Source organism: Vipera berus, assembly GCF_964194415.1.
Source record: "Vipera berus genome assembly, chromosome: 8".
Classification (NCBI taxonomy): Eukaryota; Metazoa; Chordata; class Lepidosauria; order Squamata; family Viperidae; genus Vipera; species Vipera berus.
The window spans coordinates 15,308,375-15,329,480 of NC_138211.1; the positions used below are offsets into that span (position 1 = coordinate 15,308,375).

Here is a 21,106-nt window from a genome sequence, read left to right on the forward strand (position 1 = left end):
ACAATTCTCTCTTTCAAAACCCTGATGATGCTATATTAGCTTTGCCTAGGAGCCTGGTCTGTGAAATCTCAGAAGAACGTGGGCATAATCTTCTTTCAAATATCACTGTTTATGTGAAAAACTTACAACACAGAGAAGATCTTGTCAAATTTCAAAAATTTAAAACAACGTCACTCTTCTCGTTTTTATTTTAACTTGTTAAAAAAGGTGGGGATTTTTTTTCATGAAGATATTTATGTTATTACCTGATGGGTTTAGTATTGTTATTTTTACACAGTTCAATAATGAAACGTGTTAACAAATGCATCATTTTTCATATAGTAAATATAGATAAATGTAACCCATGCAAACAAAAGCTCTTTAAAGGGGGGGGGGGCATCCGTATGTTTTAATAAGCGGAAAGGGGTCCTAAGAGCAAAACGTTTACAAAACATTGCCCTGAGGGAAAATTAGAAGCATCCTGAACAATTAAAACACTCATTCTCTCTACACAACAGCATTTTAAAACTGAAACATCTGTTCCATGGATCATGTCCCTTTCTGCCCTTTTATTCTTGCACAACAAGCATCATTTTGTGGTTTCCATGTTTTATTTATTTGTTTGTTTCCCACCTTTATTATTCTACAAGTTAACGCAAGGCAGCAAAGATATCCAACATACCTTCCTCTTCTTTCCCACAATAACAACCGTAAGGATTGAGAGAAAGGCTGGCCAAAGTCACCCAGCGGGTTTTTGTGCCTAAGGCGGGACTAGAACTCACAGTCTCCTGATGATTGGCCAAAAGTCACCCAGCGGGTTTTCATATCTAAGGCGGGACTAGAACTCACAGTCTCCTGATGATTGGCCCAAAGTCACCCAGCTGGCTTTCATGCCTAAGGCGGGACTAGAATGCTCAGTCTCCTGGTGATTGGCCCAAAGTCACCCAGCCAACTTTTATGTCTAAAGCAGAGCTAGAACTCACAGTCTCCCAGTTTTTAGCCTGGTACCTTAATTACTAGACAAAACTGGCTATTACATTTCAATTAGATAAACTAAATCTTACTGATCATAGTGGTGCCTCCAGCCAGGGCTGCTTTTGTTCCTTGAAAGAAGTCATCAGCGGAGGTCATTCCTTGGTCCGGCATTTGGAAACGGGAATGGACATCAATTCCTCCAGGGATCACCATTCGTCCATGAGCCTCGATGGTTTTTACCCCTCCTGGCACAATGAGGTTCTCCCCTATTTGTCTGAGGTAAGAGGCACTCTCGTATCAGTATCATAAGCATAGAGAGAAGCACGGGTTCAAAATATTTTTTTAATGTACATCAAATGTTAGGGCAGCAAGACCATAGGGAGAAATCAGATGCTACGAACATATGACAGTTTGATTATGATCTTCACCGCCTTCCAATCTGCTCCTAGTCCCAACAGAAAGTACAGATAGTCCTAAAATTACAACCATTTGTTTAATGGTTTGCTGAAGTTACAACAGCACTGGGGAAAAAAAGCGACTTGCAATTGGTCCTCATACTTTCAACGTTGCAGCATCCCCAATCATGCGATCAAAATTTGGGCGCTTGTCGACCAGCATGTTATTTATGATAGATGCAATATCACCGTCACAAAATCGCCATTTGCAACCTTCCCTTGTAGCAAAGTCAGCAGAGAAAGCCAGATTCACTTAACAGCCTTGTGATTCACCTAAGTGCAATGATTCACTTAACAACCATAGCAAAAGAAAGGTCCTATTATTGGTTGTATCTCACTGAACAACCACCTTGCTTAACAATGGAAATTCTGGTGCCAATTGTGGTTGTAAATCAAGGACTATCTTACTAGTAAGCTCACCGTGCAGGAAATGCTGCTTCCCACGTGTTCTGGAATATCCTTCCAAAAAAGATGTGCCTGGCACCATCTTGGCTGATTTTTCAGTCCCAAGCGAAGATCATTTATTCTCTTTTGTCTTTTTCGTAAGTTAATTTTAAGTGTACTGATCATGTAGACCTTTTAATTATTCCTGGTTCCCCATCTCCAAAGATTTATCCCTGGTATGCAAATTTCACCTAACAAACTGACCTCCATCCAGATGTACTGAATGAGAAACCCTTCGCTCATATTGCATTTTATAAACTGGGATCCAGGACAGCGAATTTGAGATGTTGCACGCAGATTAAGGGAAAGACTTCAAAGTCTTAAAAGGAGAGATTTAGAGCAAAGACGCAAACTCAAAAGGTTAACGTTGATTTATTCTAGTCCAGTCTGCAGCCTTTTTTCTTCTACTCCTAACAATTACCAGATAGCCTAAATGTCTATGGAGATGCCCAATTATCCAAATCATGGTTGTCAGAACTGCGGAGGCTTCTGGGATGAGAAGTGAAATGTTTTAAAAGAAAAAAAAGAAAAAGAAAAACAAGAAAATCCAAAACGCCTGTTGAAAAACACCTTTGGGACTGCCAGATAGCCTGTTATCTTCTCATGAGAGTTGCAGCAAATGCCTTGAATTGCCTCTCGCTGCAGACCCTGGAGGGCAATTTTTATACTCCTAAATCACAGCAAGTATAGCACCAATTCAGTAACAGCCCAGAAGCCAAGTGAGAAAGGCTGCAATTGCTCTTTACAATTCAGTTCTTCACAAGAGATTTCCATCCAATAGGCAGAAATGCCAGAATCTACATGCTGTCAAAAGCACCAAAGTCTTCCAGTTCTTGCCAATCTCTGTGGTCATCCTTAAATCTGTACTTATATACCTGGACTACAGTGCAATGAAAGTTTTCTCTGTGGCAGACTACAGTAAAATTTAATGACCCTGCTCTCAGGGACTCAACCCAAAATCGCTCTTTTCACTTCTTGTATCCCTAAGCATCAGTTAAGTTTGATTTCAATGTTTCTGTGAAGCCCAGCATGTTTCTACGAGAAGACATTTTTTTATTTAGTTCCATAATGGAAACAAAATCATAGGGTACTTACTTTATCAACCCATCTTCCATATAAATGTCTGCGTAGAAGGACTGGTCATCGTTGACTATTTTGCCTCCTTTGATCAAAAGGCGATCACTCTGAAACACAAAGGCATCAAACAATGCATCAACAAGAACAAAGGGTTGGACAGAACAGAACAGTAGCGTTGGATGCAACCTGGGAGGTCTTTTAGTCCAACGCCCTTCTCAAGCAGATCTTATATACCATATTCCAGACAAATGGCTGTCCAAAGTCTTCTTAAAAATCTCTAGTGATGGAGAGCACCTACAACTGGCAGAGGCAAGCCATTCCACCGATTAATCGTTCTCACTGTCAGGAATTTTCCCCTTAGTTCTAGGTTGAATCCCTCCTTCATAAGTTTCCATTGGTTACTTCTTGTCCTGGCCTCAGGTGCTTTGAAGAATAGCTTGACCCCCCTCTTTCTCCATGACAGACCCAGACGAAGAGAGAAAGTATCTCTGGATGATTCAGAGGGCATTCCGTATACTGTAAAACACTCAGCTACTTTCAAAGCAAAACAGTTCAGAATCACAAACAAATGCCTTTCAGTCATCTGCCCCTGAAGTGTGCTTTCAAGAAAAAAGAAGCTACATTCATTGGTTGACCTATTTTATTAAAACTACATCCACCAGTTAAAAATATGTCAAGAATCCCCAAAGGGTAAGGCAACTGTGCCATTTTAAAAAGGGGGGGATGAACATTTTCCTATAAAAATGCTAATTTAACTGCCAAGTTTCTTCCTGAAATCACCCACAGTTAACCCACTGAGGTTAAAATCTTCACTCGGTTCTTTCGAGTTAAGGGATTGTCAAGGAAACTGACCAAAAGCCTGTTGCCGTGGAAGTTGGCATGCCAAACAGATTTTTCCCAGCTGGATTTTAGCATGGTTTGAATCAAACATATTGGCTCACCCGTCTGATGAAGCTACTGCATGTTCCAGAGAAAACAAATCTGTTCACAGTCATTAGATAAGCTGGACAGGGGAGAAGGAACAAATCTAAACAACTGCATTTCTCCCAGATGACATTGTTCTGCAGGGACCATAGCAATTCAGTTAGCAAGCTCCTTCTTAACAACCATTACATTAAGATGCGGCTTGTTTCTCATTTGTCTGCCTTGTTTGAGTTTTCTGCACACTAAAAACCAAGGAAGAAGCTTGATCAATGTCTGTTCGTGACATCTGGCTATTATGCTGTCAAGCCTTTCTACTGCATGGCAATTTATCAAGAAAATGGGCTAAACACATCTTTATCAGCGTCAGTGCTCTAAAGGGACCATAAATTGGCTGCCTTTCAGCATTTTTTCAAATAGTTCAGAGTTTAGCATTTGGATTAATCTTGGGCTGAAGCCTATCCTCCCATCTCCCACAAGTTTTCTTCCCTAACAAAAAAAGACACCTGTTTTGGAAGTCCTTATCAGGATGCTTTAGATCAGAGGTCCCCAACTGTTTGGGTACCAGGGACCGGTTCTGTGGAGAGAGGTTTTTTCCATGGACCGGAGAGTGCGTGGTTTTGTGTGCTGCCTGCATCTCGCGGATGGGGGACCCCTTCTTTAGATAGAATATTATTGGTGTCCTTTTTTGAATACATTTGTTATTAAGATAGAGCTAGCATTGCGGGTCTCGTCCCTTAAGGAGGTATGTCTGGCAGGACCCAGAAGAAAGGCCTTCTCATAGTGGCTCCCATCTTCTGGAACATTATCCCTCCAAAAATTAGACTGGCCCTCACTCTGACACTCTTTCGTAAGACCTTGAAGATGTGGTTTTGCCTGTGGGGCTGGGGTAGCCAGAATGGGATGGAGCCCATTAAATGGCTACTTTGAGTGTTTGTTGTTGCTGAGAGGGATGGGGGATGATGATGATGATGATGATGATGATGATGATGATGATGATAATTATTATATTGTCTGTAGGCCACATAGAGTGGCTGCACGTGAGTAGGTGGCTATATAAATTCTCTAAAATAAATAAATAGTATGACTGCTGCTATGGTGGGGTTGGGCTTGTCTGTTATACACCTTTTCTGCTTTTCCAAATCAGGCATCCTGGGAGATCTAAACAACTGGAGAACGGATTGTGGGTTGTCCAATGAATGATAGGAATACAAAGAAAAGCACACTCGCCCTGCCCTTTTTATCACTCCAGCAAGTAGCACAGCTCTCCATCCAACTTTTAAGAACCCTTGTAATTCCAAACCTTATTCCCCTTTTGGAAAACAAAACAAAAGTTATTTATTTTACTTCGATCTGAAAGAGAATGGTTTTTGAAAATCCTCAGATATAAATCTGCCCTTATATAAACTTATCACCCTAGTTAGTTTGGTTCCAGAAGCAGAGAAAGCCCAGCTGCTCTTTTGTTTCTCACTTGGAATGTTAAAGATAAACATTCTACTTAAAAAATAAGATAAAGCAAAACCCAGAAGATTTTAACAGGTTTATTTATCTTTTATAAACTACAACAGAATAGAAGCAAAAGCTTAATTTAATAGACTATCTCTTGCTCCCCTGTGTCCATTAAATTGCAAATGTCCAACTGTATTATAAATTACATTATTTGTAATGTAATTTGCAACTTTTCTGTAATGATACCATTATGCAAATGATATAAATCATCACAAATGATAGAATCTGCATCTTTTGCATCATGTCACCATTGGATAAAATTCCCTCTGAGGGGCCCTTGGTGCTCTCTGACCTTGGCTGTTTTCTTGCAGACATTTCATTACCAAAACTAGGTAACATCATCAGTCCTAGTAAGGCACAGGGTTTGCTCCCATTTCTTACTAGCACTGATGATGTTACCCAGTTTGGATAATGAAATGTCTGCAAGAAAGCAACCAAGTCCAAGCACCCCTCATTTTAATCCAGAACTACAAATATTCTCCTTTATGGGTAAAATTCCCTTTCTCCACACTCTTCTTGATATAACAATCTTGACTAATTCGAGGGGAAGTGAGAACAGACACCTGCATCTATTAAATTTACTACAGTATCTGTTATACAGGTAGTCCTCAACTTACGATCACAATTTCTGTTGCCAAGTGAGACATTTGTTAAGTGAATTTTGCCCCATGTTACAACCTGTCTTGCCACAGTTGCTAAGTGAATCACTGCAGTTGTTAAGTTAGTAAGATGGTTGCTACGTGAATCTGGCTTCCCCATTGACTTTGCCTGTCAGAAGATCACAAAAGGAGATCCACATGATCCCAGGACACTGCAACCGTCATAAATACAAGTCAATTGCTAAGCGTCTGAATTTTGATCATGTGATCATGCTGCAATGGTCGCAACTATGAAAATAGTCGTAAGTCGCTTTTTTCAGTGCCGTTATAACTTTGAATGGTCACTAAACAAAGTGATGTAAACCGAGGACTACCTGTGTAGATGTACAGTATCTAATTTAATCTTTAATGTTATGGCTTGGCTGCACAGTAGTGGGGACACTGCAAATATTTTCTGTCAGTGAAACAAAACGGCAAGAAGTAGACCAATCAATCCTTGCTGTAGAATTGGGCTGACTTCTCCCAATCCGGTGCCTTCTGGATGTTCCTCAGCCATCCTCAAAACGGCAAGCCACATGCTAGAAAGGAATTCTGGAGGGTTATGATCCAAAACATCTGGACAGGACCAGGATAGGAAGGTCTACTTTATTATGCAAGAATCAGAAAGCATGAAAGACAGAAAGATGAAAAAAGCTGCATTCATTTTATTTGGTGTAAAGCAGGGGTCCCCAACACCTGGGCTGCGGCGTGTTCAAAACTGAGCCATGGGAGAGATTGGCAAGTGCACACGTGTGAAGCTCCACTTGTGTGAATAGAGGCCACTTGCGCTTGTGCAAAGGGGGCTTCGCACGTGAGCGCAAAAGTGGCTTCCGCTCATGTTAGTGGAACTTTGTGCACGAGCGCAAGCACCCTCCACTCACATGTGAGTGCGAGTGGAGGGGATGTGCACCCACAGCTTGCACACATGGAGCTGTGCACACGCATGCGCGTCTGCCACTCACATCCCACCCACCCCAAGCCATGCCGTAACCCCCAGGCTGGAAAGATTGGGGACCGCTGGTGTAAAGCATATGATTTTTGTGAGGATATTACAGTTGAAACTCTGGAATCTGCAGCTTTTAAGTACAGCATCTGCCTCATAATTTGGATATGGGAAAATAAATACTAAATGTTATGGGTTAATTCTAGCCAAAGACAACTCAATGTGTTCAAATGCAAACTTATGCAATCAGTGCATTGTCACACCTGTATTGGGCAAGAAAGAACTAAATCTTGCAAATATGAGCAAACAGCTGCATGTCTTGCTTTCCATCCTGGATCCCATCCTGGATTCAATGAAAGCTTTGGCTGTGTTTTTTATTTTTTTGGCTGCCGTATAGGACAACACTGTCTGCAGGCATGTTGTTTGTTAGCTGCGAAGTCGTGTCCGACCCATCGCGACCCCATGGACAACGTTCCTCCAGGCCTTCCTGTCCTCTACCATCTTCTGGAGTCCATTTAAGCTCACGCCTACTGCTTCAGTGACTCCATCCAGCCACCTCATTCTCTGTCGTCCCCTTCTTCTGTGGCAACCCACTCCAGTATCTTTGCCATGAAAACCCTATGGACAGTACTAAAAGGCAGGCATGTTACAAATAGGTAAAATGCAATCTACAAACACCGAAATATAAAAAAAGCCAAGAGCAAGAAGGAAAATTAACATAAATTCCCTCAACCCTACCTGTATTTTAAAAAGGAACTAGGATTAAGGCTACTACTTCAAAGGACATCTCTCTTAAGATCTGTTAACCTGGTCAGTCCAAATGATGAGCTAAGCAAGCAGAATCTCTGATGCAAATCTTCAGGGCATAGATCTGTCCCACACCAAAAGCTTAAGATCGAAGTCCTTCCTAAAACAAGACCACGGAAATCGTCCTCAAGACCTTCCCTTAGTGATTAATTTCCAATTGTATCCAGGTTGCAAGCTGCTTAACATCTCAAGGCATCTTTCCTACACTGAGACAAATCTACTCAGCAACATAGGAAGTGGTTATCCATCTCTGGAACTGATTCAGAACAGTTGGGTGGACATCAAATCCTTACTCACCTACTAGCAGCTCTGGCAATTGTGTTTGTTTACCACAAAAAAAGTCTGCTGTACAAATGTAACTGTTGCATGCTAATCTCACCTATTGCGTCTTAGAGAAGGATAAATTCATCTCTGCTTTCTCACATCTTGGGGAAAAACATGGGAGAGGTTCATACCCATCTGCAGTTTGCCTCCTACCACTGACCAGTTTTACACAAGCTGGGACTAGCGTTGGGGGGGAAAATTAATACCTTCTTGGACTAGAGTACAGTCAGATGTCTCTATGTGCATTTTCCCAAATGTTGTGATGCAGTTGATGTCACCAAAGAACATGCAGAAAAAAAGTATACATGAGGAAGCAGCACATGCAAAATAATGTGTGTTAATATAATGCAGATTTTCCTATAAAAATATATTACAAACTGACAAAGGCTGACAAAAACTGGTCTTAAATTAAATTAAGCAGAACAGATTCACTCATGCCTAGTTTACGTACAAAAAGTTCCTTTAACCTCTCACAGCCTCACCAACAGTGATTAAGGAATCAGAGGTTGCTTGAGCTCTTTATTGCACATTACAGTCTCTCATTTTAATCCCAAGAAAAGATCTATTTAGTTGGGACAATTATATATTCTCTGACACACAAAACCCCACATACACAATGTCTGAAAGAAGAAGCTTCAGAAAATGCTCTTTGGTTTCCTGTTTGCCCGAGACACAGAAGAAGCTACTAATATAAAATAATGAATTCATACACGAGTTAAATTACATCATTAACCACAGTTTTAAAAAGATGGTGGAAGGGACCTTACAGGTCTTCTAATTCAACCTTCCAGCTCCCAAGATTCACTACAGCAGCTGACAAATGACTATCTAGCTTCTATCTGAAAACCTCTAGGAAATACATTCCAGCTTTTTCTGTTCATATGTTTATTAAGTAACAATGAGCACAATTAGAGATATAATATCTTCAGGAACTGCAATGTAATGATAAAAAATATTATCTTCCCTCCTCCACAAATTTTTTTAGGAAAAATGGAAAACTATGCAAATATTTTAGCTGTCATTACTGGTTAAAAAAAAATCCTTGATAACTAATGTATTATGTGTAACTTAATGAAGTTTAAACTCAAATACTTTGGCCCCCTAATGAGAAGGAAGGACTCACTGGAGAAGAGCCTCAGGCTGGGAAAGGTTGAGGGCAAGAGAAGAAGGGGACGACAGAGAATGAGGTGGCTGGATGGAGTCACTGAAGCAGGAGGCGTGAGCTTAAATGGACTCCAGAAGATGGTAGAGGACAGGAAGGCCTGGAGGAACGTTGTCCATGGGGTCGCGATGGGACACAACTTCGCAGCTAACAACAACAAATGTGTAACATACATCTGTTCATAAAAGTATGGGCAACATCTAATGAAGTTTAAGGACTTTGACATCTGATGGGAAAGCAAGTCAGCAAGCAAAAAGCAAAGCCATCAGCAAAAGAGGATTGCTGGGAGAATCAGTGCCAACACCTTGTAGAAGAAGGATATTCTGTTCTTATATTTGACAAATTATATCCTGTCCTTACATCCCTGTAAGTTGACTACTATAAATAATCTTATCCTAAAGTCTTTCTATTGCATCCATAATATGCCTTTCTATTGCATCCATAATATGATTCTGGAAATCGTATTATGAAGTAAAACCTAGATGGTTTTTTTTTTAAAGACATTTTTAGGTATCATGTCTTAAAGACTTGGAAGCGCTTCCTAATCTTTCGACTGCATCCAGGAAAGAGGGAAACAAGTATGCAGAGAGAGAGGACAGGAGAAAGTAAAAGCTTAGTTGATCTTATAGCTCAGACATGTCAAACACAAGGCCCGGGGCCCGGATTCGACCCGTGAAGTGGTTTCATGCGGCCCGCGAAGCCATCCTGGAAACAGTGAGGGAACGGCCCCCACTGCCTTGGCCCTGGCCCAGAGACCCTCCTCCTGCCAGAGACCCTCAGATCTGTCCCACTCCTGCCCAGGCCCCCATAGGCACCCTTGATGCGAACGATGTAGAGCTGGCCATGCCCACCCAGTAGGCCATACACACTCTAGCCATGCCCACCCAGTAGGCCACGCCCACCTGGCCCCCTGAGGGCAACCGCAATGCTGATGCGGCCCTCAATGAAATTGAGTTTGACACCCGTTATAGCTCCTCCATCCCATCCCGTGAGTAATTATGGGGAAGTGCTACACTAGACTACAACCATCCTGAAGAAATGCAAGAGCGTTCTTACGGTCTTGTGTGGAACCCATGTCAATCTAAAAGCCTTGCTAAGACCATTTCTTTAGATGACCTTTCTCTTGTAGGGACAAAATATAGATTATCTCCATGGGAATAGCATGCTGTGATTTGATGAGTAAATCTAATCCCTAGGCTGATTAGCAGATTCTAGTCCACAATTTAGAGCAGGTTGATAAATGGATCAGAAATGTTAAGTTGGGACATGAGGAGATGGCAGCAAGAGTTCTCAAACTGGGAAAAAGAAGTCCAAGGAGGGACATCAATGAATTAAGGTCACACCTATTCTATCTGGATGACCCAGGATTCCCACTGGACAGCTCTTCCTGCACTGCCCCCAGAGCAATCTCAACCTGGTCCTCAGCACCAGACATAATGAATGGCCCAGCCAGAATCAAGGCACTCTTGCCTGGTCTAGCCTACTCCTCTTGCTGAACTATTTTCTGGAGGGTGTCACCCTGAGCTGGACATTGAATCTGTGTGTCCAATGCAGGTACTCCAAGTATGCTAACTTCCTACTGCAAAGCATCTTTCCAGAAAAAGAAGAGAAAGTACAGCACTCAAACTAGGGCCCGAATATCTGAAGGTACCTCTTGTTTTCTTTTCCAGGAAGGAGAGATACTCTTAAAGAAGTCCTCCTTTTCTAAGATCTGTTTACCAAACCTATTGTCTCATGCTTCTCCCAAGTGATGGAATGCAGCTTTTTCAACTTCTAGAAAGGATAAAGATGATCTTCTTTAGCCAGGCCTTTTCAGTTCAATTAATCTTCATGGTCATTTTAATTGTTGTTGGGTTGTTTTTTTAACATTTGAAGGTCTTTTTAAACTTTTGGCTACCTTGCCTTGGAGCAAAACAAGACAATGCATAGAATATTTGTATTGGGAAGTTTCCATTCTTCTTGAGGACCTGCAGAAGGAGGGCCACCAAGTAACATTCCAAAATTAAGACTGAGGTCTCCTAGTGATGACTTGGTAACAGCATTTGTGGATTGTATGACAGTAGGACTGTATGTGGATCATATGGGTATTTGATGGCAACTTCCTTAACTTGACCCAGAAATGCACAATCTGAAACCGTGGCCCCAGGTACCAGAGAAAGCAGATCTCTGAGGTTCTGTAGATGACTCCAAGAAGTCAGTGATCAAGATTCAGAAGATTTAGTCCCTCGGCTTTCTTCTGAGCCCACTAGTATAACCTACAAGTTGCTCTCAATAACACAACAGTAACTTTTTCTCCCAATTAAGGCTAGCTGTGCATGTGCCCCACAGTGACATTGTGATACTTCACATCTGAGTTCTGATAGTCTTACTATACAGATTATGATTGTCTATTCAACTGTTCTTCAGTTGAATTCCATGGCTTTAATCCTAAAGCAATTTAGCCTAAAGTAGATTCTCTTTTAATACAAAGTTCTGGTAGTTTAGCTATAAATTAGTGTGCTATGGGGTTCCCAGATAGTTTGGTTTGTAAAGCATAGTTTATGGCTTTGTATAATAGGTAAACCTAACAAACTGCAGCTTATTCAATGCACTGTCACTAAACCAATCACAGCTTAATAGTGAATTCTGGACAATGAAGCACTATAGAAAGAACCATACAAGAGAAGAGCTTTTGCCCTTTAAAAATCTACACATCTTCAATTGAAGCCCCATATATTTGTCTCATGTCTCCTCTCCTTGACATTAAGGTTCTCCTACAACTCTAAACACATTTCAGTAACATATTTCTGCATTCTGACACATGTACACATTATCTGTTAATGTGTACCAAGGGACTCATCTCTTATGGGTGTTTGGTTCAAGGAAACCAATTAAATATTGTCTTCAATCCACAGCTCACAACTTCTGATCCAAAGTTAAATAAAGTGTCCTGAACCAGAAGGACTATGACTTTGGGTTGGGAAGGGAGGAACTGAGAAAGGCCAAGTGTAACTCAAACAAAAAAAAAAGTCCAGAAAATATAAAGTTCATTAAACATATATAAAGACACACTAACAACAACCCAGTAAGCCTCATTCTGTGTTGCACGTTGACTATCGCAAATAAACTCTGGTGCTATAAACTAAACAAAATTAATTTCCATCACGATCCAGGCTTTGTTTCTGTTAATAGTTGGACAAAAAAGCATTTGCTTCCAGGGAAAACAGCCTCTGTGCAAAATCACGTGCTCAACCCTTTTCCATTGTTGTAACACCATTAACCCTGCAGAGTTAAAATAGACTTCTCTGCTAAAAGGAAAGAGATCAAAGGATTTCCCCTTCTCCATTTGAGTATTGTTATCAATCCTGCATTGTCAAATTTTCACCACCTTAATAAAATGGAAATAAAGCACGTCTCCGAAGGCCCGCGCGTTATCCTCAGGAGCCTGGTGGCACCATCAGACCAATTCGGCTTTCGTTCTCTTTCTTCTGTGCATTATCTTTGGTAGATCAGAAATCTCGGATCTGAATACTCTGTGACCATATAAATTCAGAGACAAACTGACCTCTAAACCCTAAAACACACAAAGCCCTTGTGTGGAGAGGAGAGGAGAGGAGAGGAGAGGAGAGGAGAGGAGAGGAGAGGAGAGGATTCTTTCATATCAAGATTCAGCTTTGAAGCTTGACATAAACCTGCTTTGAAAAGAAGGGCCCCCGGGATACTTGGCTGTCAAATAAAAGGGGAAGCCTCTTCCTATTTAGGAGAACATCAGATCAGGGCTAATGATAAAGAAATCAATCTTTATGTTGACACCCAGCCATCATCACTGATGCAAGCTCACATCCAACCACACACACTCTCTGGACAAGCCCATCCCTTCCCATCATCCGACTTTTATGTAACTGTTCCATTTCCTCTCCCCTCTTTCGGATTCAGAGAGGAAAGCATCCTATTTGCTCTATAAAAAAAAAGGAGGGAGAGCTGGATGGGAGGGAAAGGTGGCCAGTTGGGGAGGGGACACCTTCCCCAGAAGTGTTTCTTTACTAGGGAAGGGGGGAGCCAAGGATGAACGCAGTTCCCCCCAAGAGAGCACTTCATTTGCCCAAGCGCCATTACTGGGAGAGTGGGGGGGGGGTGTCCAGGCTTCTCATCCAAGGCTTGCTTGCATTGCCTCCTTTGTATGAATAAAAAGGGAGGGGGACAAAAAAAGAAAGCTGGGAGGAGGTGGGTGGGGACACGAGAGGAACCTGCCACCACTGCCCCCTCTTCTATTTCCTTCTTCTATTTCCCACGGAGCTGCCTTAAAGCAGATTGCACCCACTAGATGTTGCAGCCCGCTTGTCTGCATGCACTGGCAGGCGGTTTTCCTGCCACAGCCCCCAAATCCCCAGCCGTAGGAGATTCATTCCCCCCCACTTCACACACACACACAGAGAGAGAGAGAGAGAGAGAGAGAGAGAGAGAGAGAGAGAGAGAGAGAGAGAGAGAGAGAGAGAGAGAGAGTATCACCTTCTTAGAGAAGATGGGTTTGCAACAACAAAAGGGGCAAGGCTTTTTGTCTTTTCTTCCGCGGGAGAGCAGAAGAATCAAATCCAGAATTTGAGGGTTTTGCTTTTTTTTTTCCCTTTTTTTAAGAGCAGCTCCGGCCAGGCTTATAAAACCGCGTCGCCTGACGGTGCAGTCACAGGACAAGCCTCTTATTCCAAGGCTGGACTGTGAAATGCAACAGCCGTTCGCGGAGATGCGGCTGCCAGATCCGAAAGGAGAAGAAAAAAAAAAGGAAGGGGGGGGGGAAGGAAGCGAGGAAAGCAAGGAAAAAAAGGAAGGAAGGAAGGTTTCGTTGGTGCCCCCCACTACTGCAACTTCAAGGCAAACCATCGTTTCATCCCGATTTAATCCCACTACCAGCATTTAAAAAAAAAACACAAAACTTTTTATTTCCATCGGCGGTGCATCAAACCAAATAAAAAAAAAATCAGGTTTGGCGCACTTCTTTCTTCTCGAGGGGCAGAAGAGCCAGCAAGCCGGCTGGCTGGCTTCCCCCCACCCCCACCCCCCACCCATCCTCAGCCTTTCCGCTTTCCACCTTCCCTGCCTGCAGATGTACACACAAAGGGCTTGACCCACCCACCCTCCCTCCCGCACCGCCCTAGATCCGCTACCGGGCTCCGGCTTCGCCACTCACCGTGATGCGTGGAATGTTTTTCTTCCCTTGATAAGACATCTCGAGCTCTCCCGGGGAAGCAACTCAACTCTCCCACGCAAGGCTTATTCCCGCCGCGAGCGAAAAGAAAAATCGGTCGGTCCTCGGGGTGGGAGGGGGCAAGGCAATGGTCAAGGGGCGAAGAGGTTTCTTCTTCCACGCGAATTTAAAAAGCTACGATCGCGGGTTGGGGGTGGGGGCACACAAAAAAAAACCCAACAACCCGGGGGATCGGGGCAGACCCCAACCGTTCTCCCTGCTTTCTTTGCACGCGTTAGAGCTGCAAGAGGAGGAGGAGGAGGAGGAGGAGGAGGAGGAGGAGGCGAGGCGGCTTTCTGCAACACAAAAGCGAAGAAAGGCCGTGCAAAGCCCGGGCGAGCTTGGCAAAAGCCCACTCAATGAACCCCGCAAGGAGGGAGAAGAAAGTCGCGCTCGCCTTTTCTTCCCTCTGCTTGCTCCGAGCCCTGCCCAGCCTCAAAGCTGGCGGAGAGGAGGGAGGGAGGAGGAGGAGGAAGAAGGAGGGAAGCAGCGCAAGAGAATCGCCGCTCGCTCGCTCGCTCGCCAGCCAGCCAAGCCAGCGCACCCGCCCGCCCAGCCGAGCCTCCGCACAAGGAAAAGTCCTACCGCGCCTGCGCGCTCCGCCACGCCCTGGACTCTGTCCAAGAAGCGGGCTCAGGCCGCCCCGCCGCCGATTGGCTGCGGCCCTCGGCGGTATGCAAATGAAGCCCGCGGCCCGCCCAATGGGAAGCGCGCCGAGCGGTAACATGTAAAGTGGCGCAATGAAGCAGCCAGTGGCGACGCGAGGCTGCAGAGGGGGGCGTGGGGAGGAGAGAGAGAGAGAGGGGGGGGCGCGGGGGGAGAAACGACGGCTGGCGGAGAGGGGCGGTAGCGCGCAGGAGGGCAGAGCCCGGCCGGGCTGGGGATGGAGGAGGGCGGGCAGGCGCTGCAAGGCTCAAGGGGGGGCGGCGGTTGGGGGAAACGGGTAGCAGGGCTCCGCTTGCACGGCCGGGGACTTCCGAGACGATCTGCATTAAAGCCAGCCGCCGGAGTGGGGGTGTGGGGGGGGGGTCTGATGGGTGCCATGCCTGCCTCTCCACCGCCGCGGTCGCCCCCCCTTTTTTTTTTCCTCGGCACGGGCAGCGTCTCCGGGCTCGCCGCCGACGCAGTCTGCGCCGCAAGCCTTGCACGGGAGCCGAGGAAGGGCAGTTTTGCAGAGGAGTTAGAAGAGCGCGGCGGCGGCGGCTGCCCACGCCCTGTTCTTGCCAGCCAGACAGGAGGGGGGGGGGAAAGGAGGGAGGGGGTGGGTGGGTGGGCTGGGTCTCCCTCGCCTTTGCTGGGCGCCCTCCCCTCCCCAATTGCTTTCGAAAGAGGCGAGAGAGCTTTTGCAGCAGGAGAATAAAAGGCTGGACAGACCCGGACTGTCTGACGCCCCCTCCCCTTCTTTTGTGTGTGTGTGTGTGTGTGTGTCTGCCCCTGGCATTTCTAGTCCCTTTTTGTGAAGCCCACTTAACAACAGCAACAACAATAATAATACAATAGGATCCCTTTTCCCAATGTATAGTTTTGACTCTCGGCTTGAAATAGAAACGAAATTACGGGTTCTGGTATAAAAGAAGGCGGAAGGAGGAGGGTACCCGGTGAGGACGCCTCTCGATCGATCGACAGAATATAAAGGCAATCTGAAGCAGAATAAACCAGCCCCACCCCCGGGAAAGGTGTGTTCACCTTGAACGCCAAGCCTGGTGAGTTTGAAAGCAGGCTGGTTGGTTCACACGTGCAGCTTGGTCGCTTTTGGAAGAGCTGAAGGGTCTGCACCTGTGAATGAACAGGTTTGGTTTAAGGTAACCATGGCAGGCAGTACTGATTTCAGTCTGTGGTAGAAGAAGCACAAAATAATTGACAGTCTTTTAGAGAAAGGAAATTTTAGAGAAAGGAAACTAATTAGAGGTGGCAAAGATTAATCCAGGCTGTGCTGCGGAGGACTTTACAAATAATACTTCACTTACTACCACAATTGTGACTAGAATTTCCATTGCTGAACAATATGGTGGTTAAGTGAGTCACACCCATGAAACACACAGTCATTAAGTGAATCCTGGTTTCCTCGACCTAGCTTGTCGGGAATGGATTGGGAAGGTTGCAAATGGCAATCACATGGTACTGCAACCATTGTAAATAAATGTAGGTTGCCAAATGCTCGAATTTTGATCACTTGACCCTGGGGATGCTGCAACAGCCCTAAGTGCAAGGACTGGTTGTAAATCACTTTTTCCCTGTGCCGTTATAACTCCAAAATTCACTAAACAAATGGTTATAAGTCAAGGACTACCTATAACAAATCATGCAAATAAGTCCCCTCAAAAAAGTTACTAGCTTGCCAGGACGCTGAGCTTGTCGATCAGAAGGTCGGCAGTTTGGCGGGTCGAATCCCGAGAGCTGCGTAACAGAGTGAGCGCCTGTTACTCGTCCCAGCTTCTGCCAACCTAGCAGTTCGAAAGCACGTAAAAATGCGAGTAGAAAAATAGGGATCACTGCAGTGGGAAGGTAACAGCGTTCCGTGCGCCTTTGGCGTCTAGTCATGCCGGCCACATGACCACAGAGACATCCTCGGACAAGCGCTGGCTCTTCGGCTTTGAAACGTAGATGAGCACCGGTCCCTAGAGTCGGAAACGACTAGCACGCATGTGTGGGGGAACCTTTACCTTTACTAAGCGCTTAGGTGCTTTAATAGTCAGCACTGAAAGGCAGGTAAGTTTAAAAAAAATCTGCAAGGAATGGTGCAGGGAAACCTTTTTCTCTAGTCTGCATTTTTGTGTTTTGTTCCAAGATCTCTTTCCCAGCACCCATCCCAAGGCAAGTGGGCAAGATTAATAGAGAACCCTAAATCCATTTGCTCCTCTTGCCTGTCAGGAAATGTTAAAGTTTGGAAACTCAAGCTGATCTACATTACCCATGAAAACCTGAAATTAAATTTTGAAGTCTTCCTGCCACGTTTTCAAGTTATCTGCACCCTTTACTGATTGATTTATTTGATGATTGCATCAGAAGGCAGGACAAGAAACAATGGATGGAAACTAACCAAAGAGAGAAGCAACCTAGAACTAAGGAGGAACTTCGTTAGCAGTGAGAAAAATTAAATCAATGGAACAACCTGCCTCCAGAAGTTGTGGGTGCTCCATCGCAGGAGGCTTTTAAGAAGAGACTGGACAGCCTCTTGTTTGGAATGTATAGGGTCTTCTGCTTGTGCAGGGGGGACAGGTTGGACTAGAAGACCACCAATGTCCCAACTGTGTTATTACTACCTGGAATTTCATCCAGACTTCTCAGATTGTTCCTTTTTCACCTTCTGATGCCCAAGGCTCTTTATGATTCTCCAACCTAGTCCAAAACTTGGCACCAAAGTGTAATTTTGAAAGCCACCAAATGCAGAAAATGATTAAATCCATGGAGAGGGATCCTGTTAGCTGTATTTACTAATCAAACCGTTCTAGCCTTTATCCTTCTTTTCAACTGCAAATGAAAGGACATTTGAATCAAAACAATATTTATATTAGGGCTGTTCAAGCATTGAAGCTATCTCTGGATTTCATGACGCTCTGATATGAGTGCTGCTGGAAATTAAAGCCCTAGATCAAAGCAATATTCTCTTTAAGGGCCAGAACTCAACAATTGTCTCACTTTGTTCTGGACATTAAGCAGGTTTCTGGTTCTGATGCTACCTGGATTGAGTTTGCCTGTTTGATGCTTCCATTTTAGATGATGCAATTTGATTGTCCACATTAAGTCACTGGTGGGCACTGGTTCATGCTGATTGGCCTGTCCCAAGGTAGTCAAACCTCTTCCAACAGATCTAGCTTCTACACCTTTGCTATTAAAGATTCCTGTTTGCAAGAGTGTGCAGTATTTTGGTTGCAACTTCCAAAATGTACTTTGGCACCCCTGGGATGCACATAAAATCCAGGTAGAGCTTTTGTCACGTGCAACCATTCTTGACTATTTGATCACACCCTCTGGACATTCGTACAAAATGCAAACATTGCATCTGTCAACACTTCCTTAAAGCAACTTAGTCTTATTCTTGGGATGTCTAACCCTAATTTTAATGCTTTTAATGCCTTTACAGCAATAGCAATAGCCCTTGGACTTATGTACTGTTTTGTAGTGCTTGATAACAGGCCTCTCTGGTTTGCAGAGTCAGCATATTGCCCCCAACAATGTGTGTCCTCATTTTGGAAGGACAGAGTCAACCTTGAGCCGTGAGAATCGAACTGCTGGTAGTCGGCAGACGTAGCCTGCAATACTGCATTCTAAACACTGCGCCATCATTCAGTCTTATGTTTTTATATTATTGTAAGCTGTGGCTCAGTGGGTTAGGACGCTGAGCTTGTCGATTTGGAAGGTCGGCAGTTTGGCGGGTCGAATCCCGAGTGCCGCGTAACAGAGTGAGCGCCTGTTACTCGTCCCAGCTTCTGCCAACCTAGCAGTTCGAAAGCACGTAAAAATGCAAGTAGAAAAATAGGGACCACTCCGGTGGGAAGGTAACAGCGTTCCGTGCGCCTTTGGCGTCTAGTCATGCCGGCCACATGACCACGGAGATGTCCTCGGACAAGCGCTGGCTCTTCGGCTTTGAAACGGAGATGAGCACCGGCCCCTAGAGTCGGAAACGACTAGCACGCATGTGCGGGGGAACCTTTACCTTTTACCTTTAAGCTGCCCAGAGTTAGTGAGATGGGTGGCATCTAAATTAACAAATAAAAAATAAATTTAAAAATCCTGTAACTACTATTTGCAGCTAATGGCTATCCCATGGAGATACCCAGCTACTTGAAAGTGTTGCAGACTGATGCTGCGCTTATATTCTCATGCTCTTCAAAGGATCTTTTGGAGACTGAATCTCTGTAAAAGAAGGAAACAGACACCACCATACAAAATAGAGCCAGAATATACAAAATGTATGCAGTTGTTCCCTTTGCATCAAGGGGCACGTAGCTGGGAGCCAGACTTTATGAGCTCCTACTATGTTCCAGTATTTTTTGGAAATGGTTCTAGAGTCCACTAAAGACACCGTCAGGAGGAGACCAGCAATAAAGTGCCAATCCTGAGCTCTCTGTCTTGCACTTTATAATCCATTTCTGGCCAGTGCCTGGTGGCTTGGCTTACATGCCCATGCTAAGCCCTATTGCAGGGTGTTTCATTTTAACTTAGCATGTGGTGCAAGTCCAGCCACTGTGGCTTGTGAAGAAAGATTTGAGGCTTAATGTGCTGTGCTAGGAGTCCAGCTAATTGTAGCTTATTCAGCAGACCATGGTAAACGAGAGCCTTGCCAAATGTGTGGCCTTCATTCTTTAGCAACAACCCAGGCGACTGCATGGGGGGAAAAACTACACTGGGATATATTTGCAAACCACTTCTTTGTCCCCTCTCAGCCAGTCTGATGTCCTCCAGATGTAAACCTTAGTTCAGTCATTCCCACTCAAGGTCCAACTGATCTGAAGAGTTACTGGGAGACAGGAGAAGCTGTGGGGAAGTTATTGATCTTCCTTGTCACTGGGACAGGCAAACAGCATCTGGACTAACAAATTCCAGGGATTGGTCACCACTAGCATCTATTTGGGGAATTTATTTTTTTCAACAAATGCAAAGCATAAGAGCATCTGCTTTGCTGTGAGAGAATATGAAAACCAGGGCATTTTGTTACAACTGGACCTAAATCAAGACTTGATTTGGTTTTCAAAACTTTGATCTTTGCAATCCTGTTTACATTCGTACATTTACAGAGCATAATCTTCATTGGTGTTGAGTAACTGCAACATGATATGTCATAACATGGGTGAGGTTGGGCTTACAATGATTTACAAAGCCTGGTGTAAGCCAGAACAAGCAGTCCACATTTAGAGACCATGATTGGGACTGGCAACTTGTTAATTGAAGCAGTCACTAAGTGAAGCACGACTAACCTTAAGATCTTACTTCAATTTGCCTTTGCTCTGCCGAATTTTGCAGGTTGTATATTGGTTGGATTGGTTGAGAAGTCAGTTTTTTTTATCACTGTTGTAACTGAAATGGTTACTCAATGAGGACTACCTCCGTGGTTTATTCACTGATTCAGTTGAACTAAATCAGTGTGATACATGAATCGGGCCCATTTTATTTGGGTTACAAAGATTTCAGTTGACACCTTGACAGCCAAATTCTAACTCTGTTGCCATCTAGTCCTCCTCTGCTTTTTTGCAATATCACAGAATAGCTGTAACCTGAACCAAGCCTTAAAGATCAATAGAACTAAACTCTCAGTTAAATAGACAAATCAGTGGTCCTCCAGATGCTGTCTCAAGAGTATCTCAGCATCATCTCCTTCACAAAGCCAGAAGTCTTACATTGTCTGCCACTGAAGATGTTCTGTCCCAGTCTACGTGAATCCTCAGGAGAAACCCCTCTTCCAAGAAACAGGCAGGAACCGCAAGAAAAAACCAACCCCTTTTATTCTCACAGACCTGAGTCAATGTCCAAGGCAAACAAATACAGTCCACAGAAACTCGATCCTCAACACGAACAGTTGCCTTCAGCAAACAGCACCTCCCACACCTTCCCTTTTATAATTCTGCCAAGGCGTGGCTTCCTAATGCCTTCTCCTTTGTCTTTGGAGCCACCCCATTGCATTCTTCTGTCCTACTCTCTTCTCTTTCCTGC

The 21,106-nt window shown here is 44.2% G+C and overlaps 1 protein-coding gene across 1 annotated transcript in view; it reads right to left on the reverse strand.

The window, feature by feature from the left end:
* Positions 1 to 14,846, reverse strand: part of DPYSL2 (dihydropyrimidinase like 2) — a 56,291-nt gene extending 41,445 nt beyond the window's left edge. Inside the window, exons 1-3 of the mRNA XM_081333549.1 lie at positions 14,399 to 14,846; positions 2,949 to 3,037; positions 1,044 to 1,228 (exon numbers count right to left, since the gene is read on the reverse strand). Coding sequence (XP_081189675.1) covers positions 1,044 to 1,228; positions 2,949 to 3,037; positions 14,399 to 14,437 — 313 coding nt within the window. The 5' untranslated portion in view covers positions 14,438 to 14,846. The remainder of the gene's footprint in view (positions 1 to 1,043; positions 1,229 to 2,948; positions 3,038 to 14,398) is intronic.
* Positions 14,847 to 21,106: the final 6,260 nt, after the last annotated feature.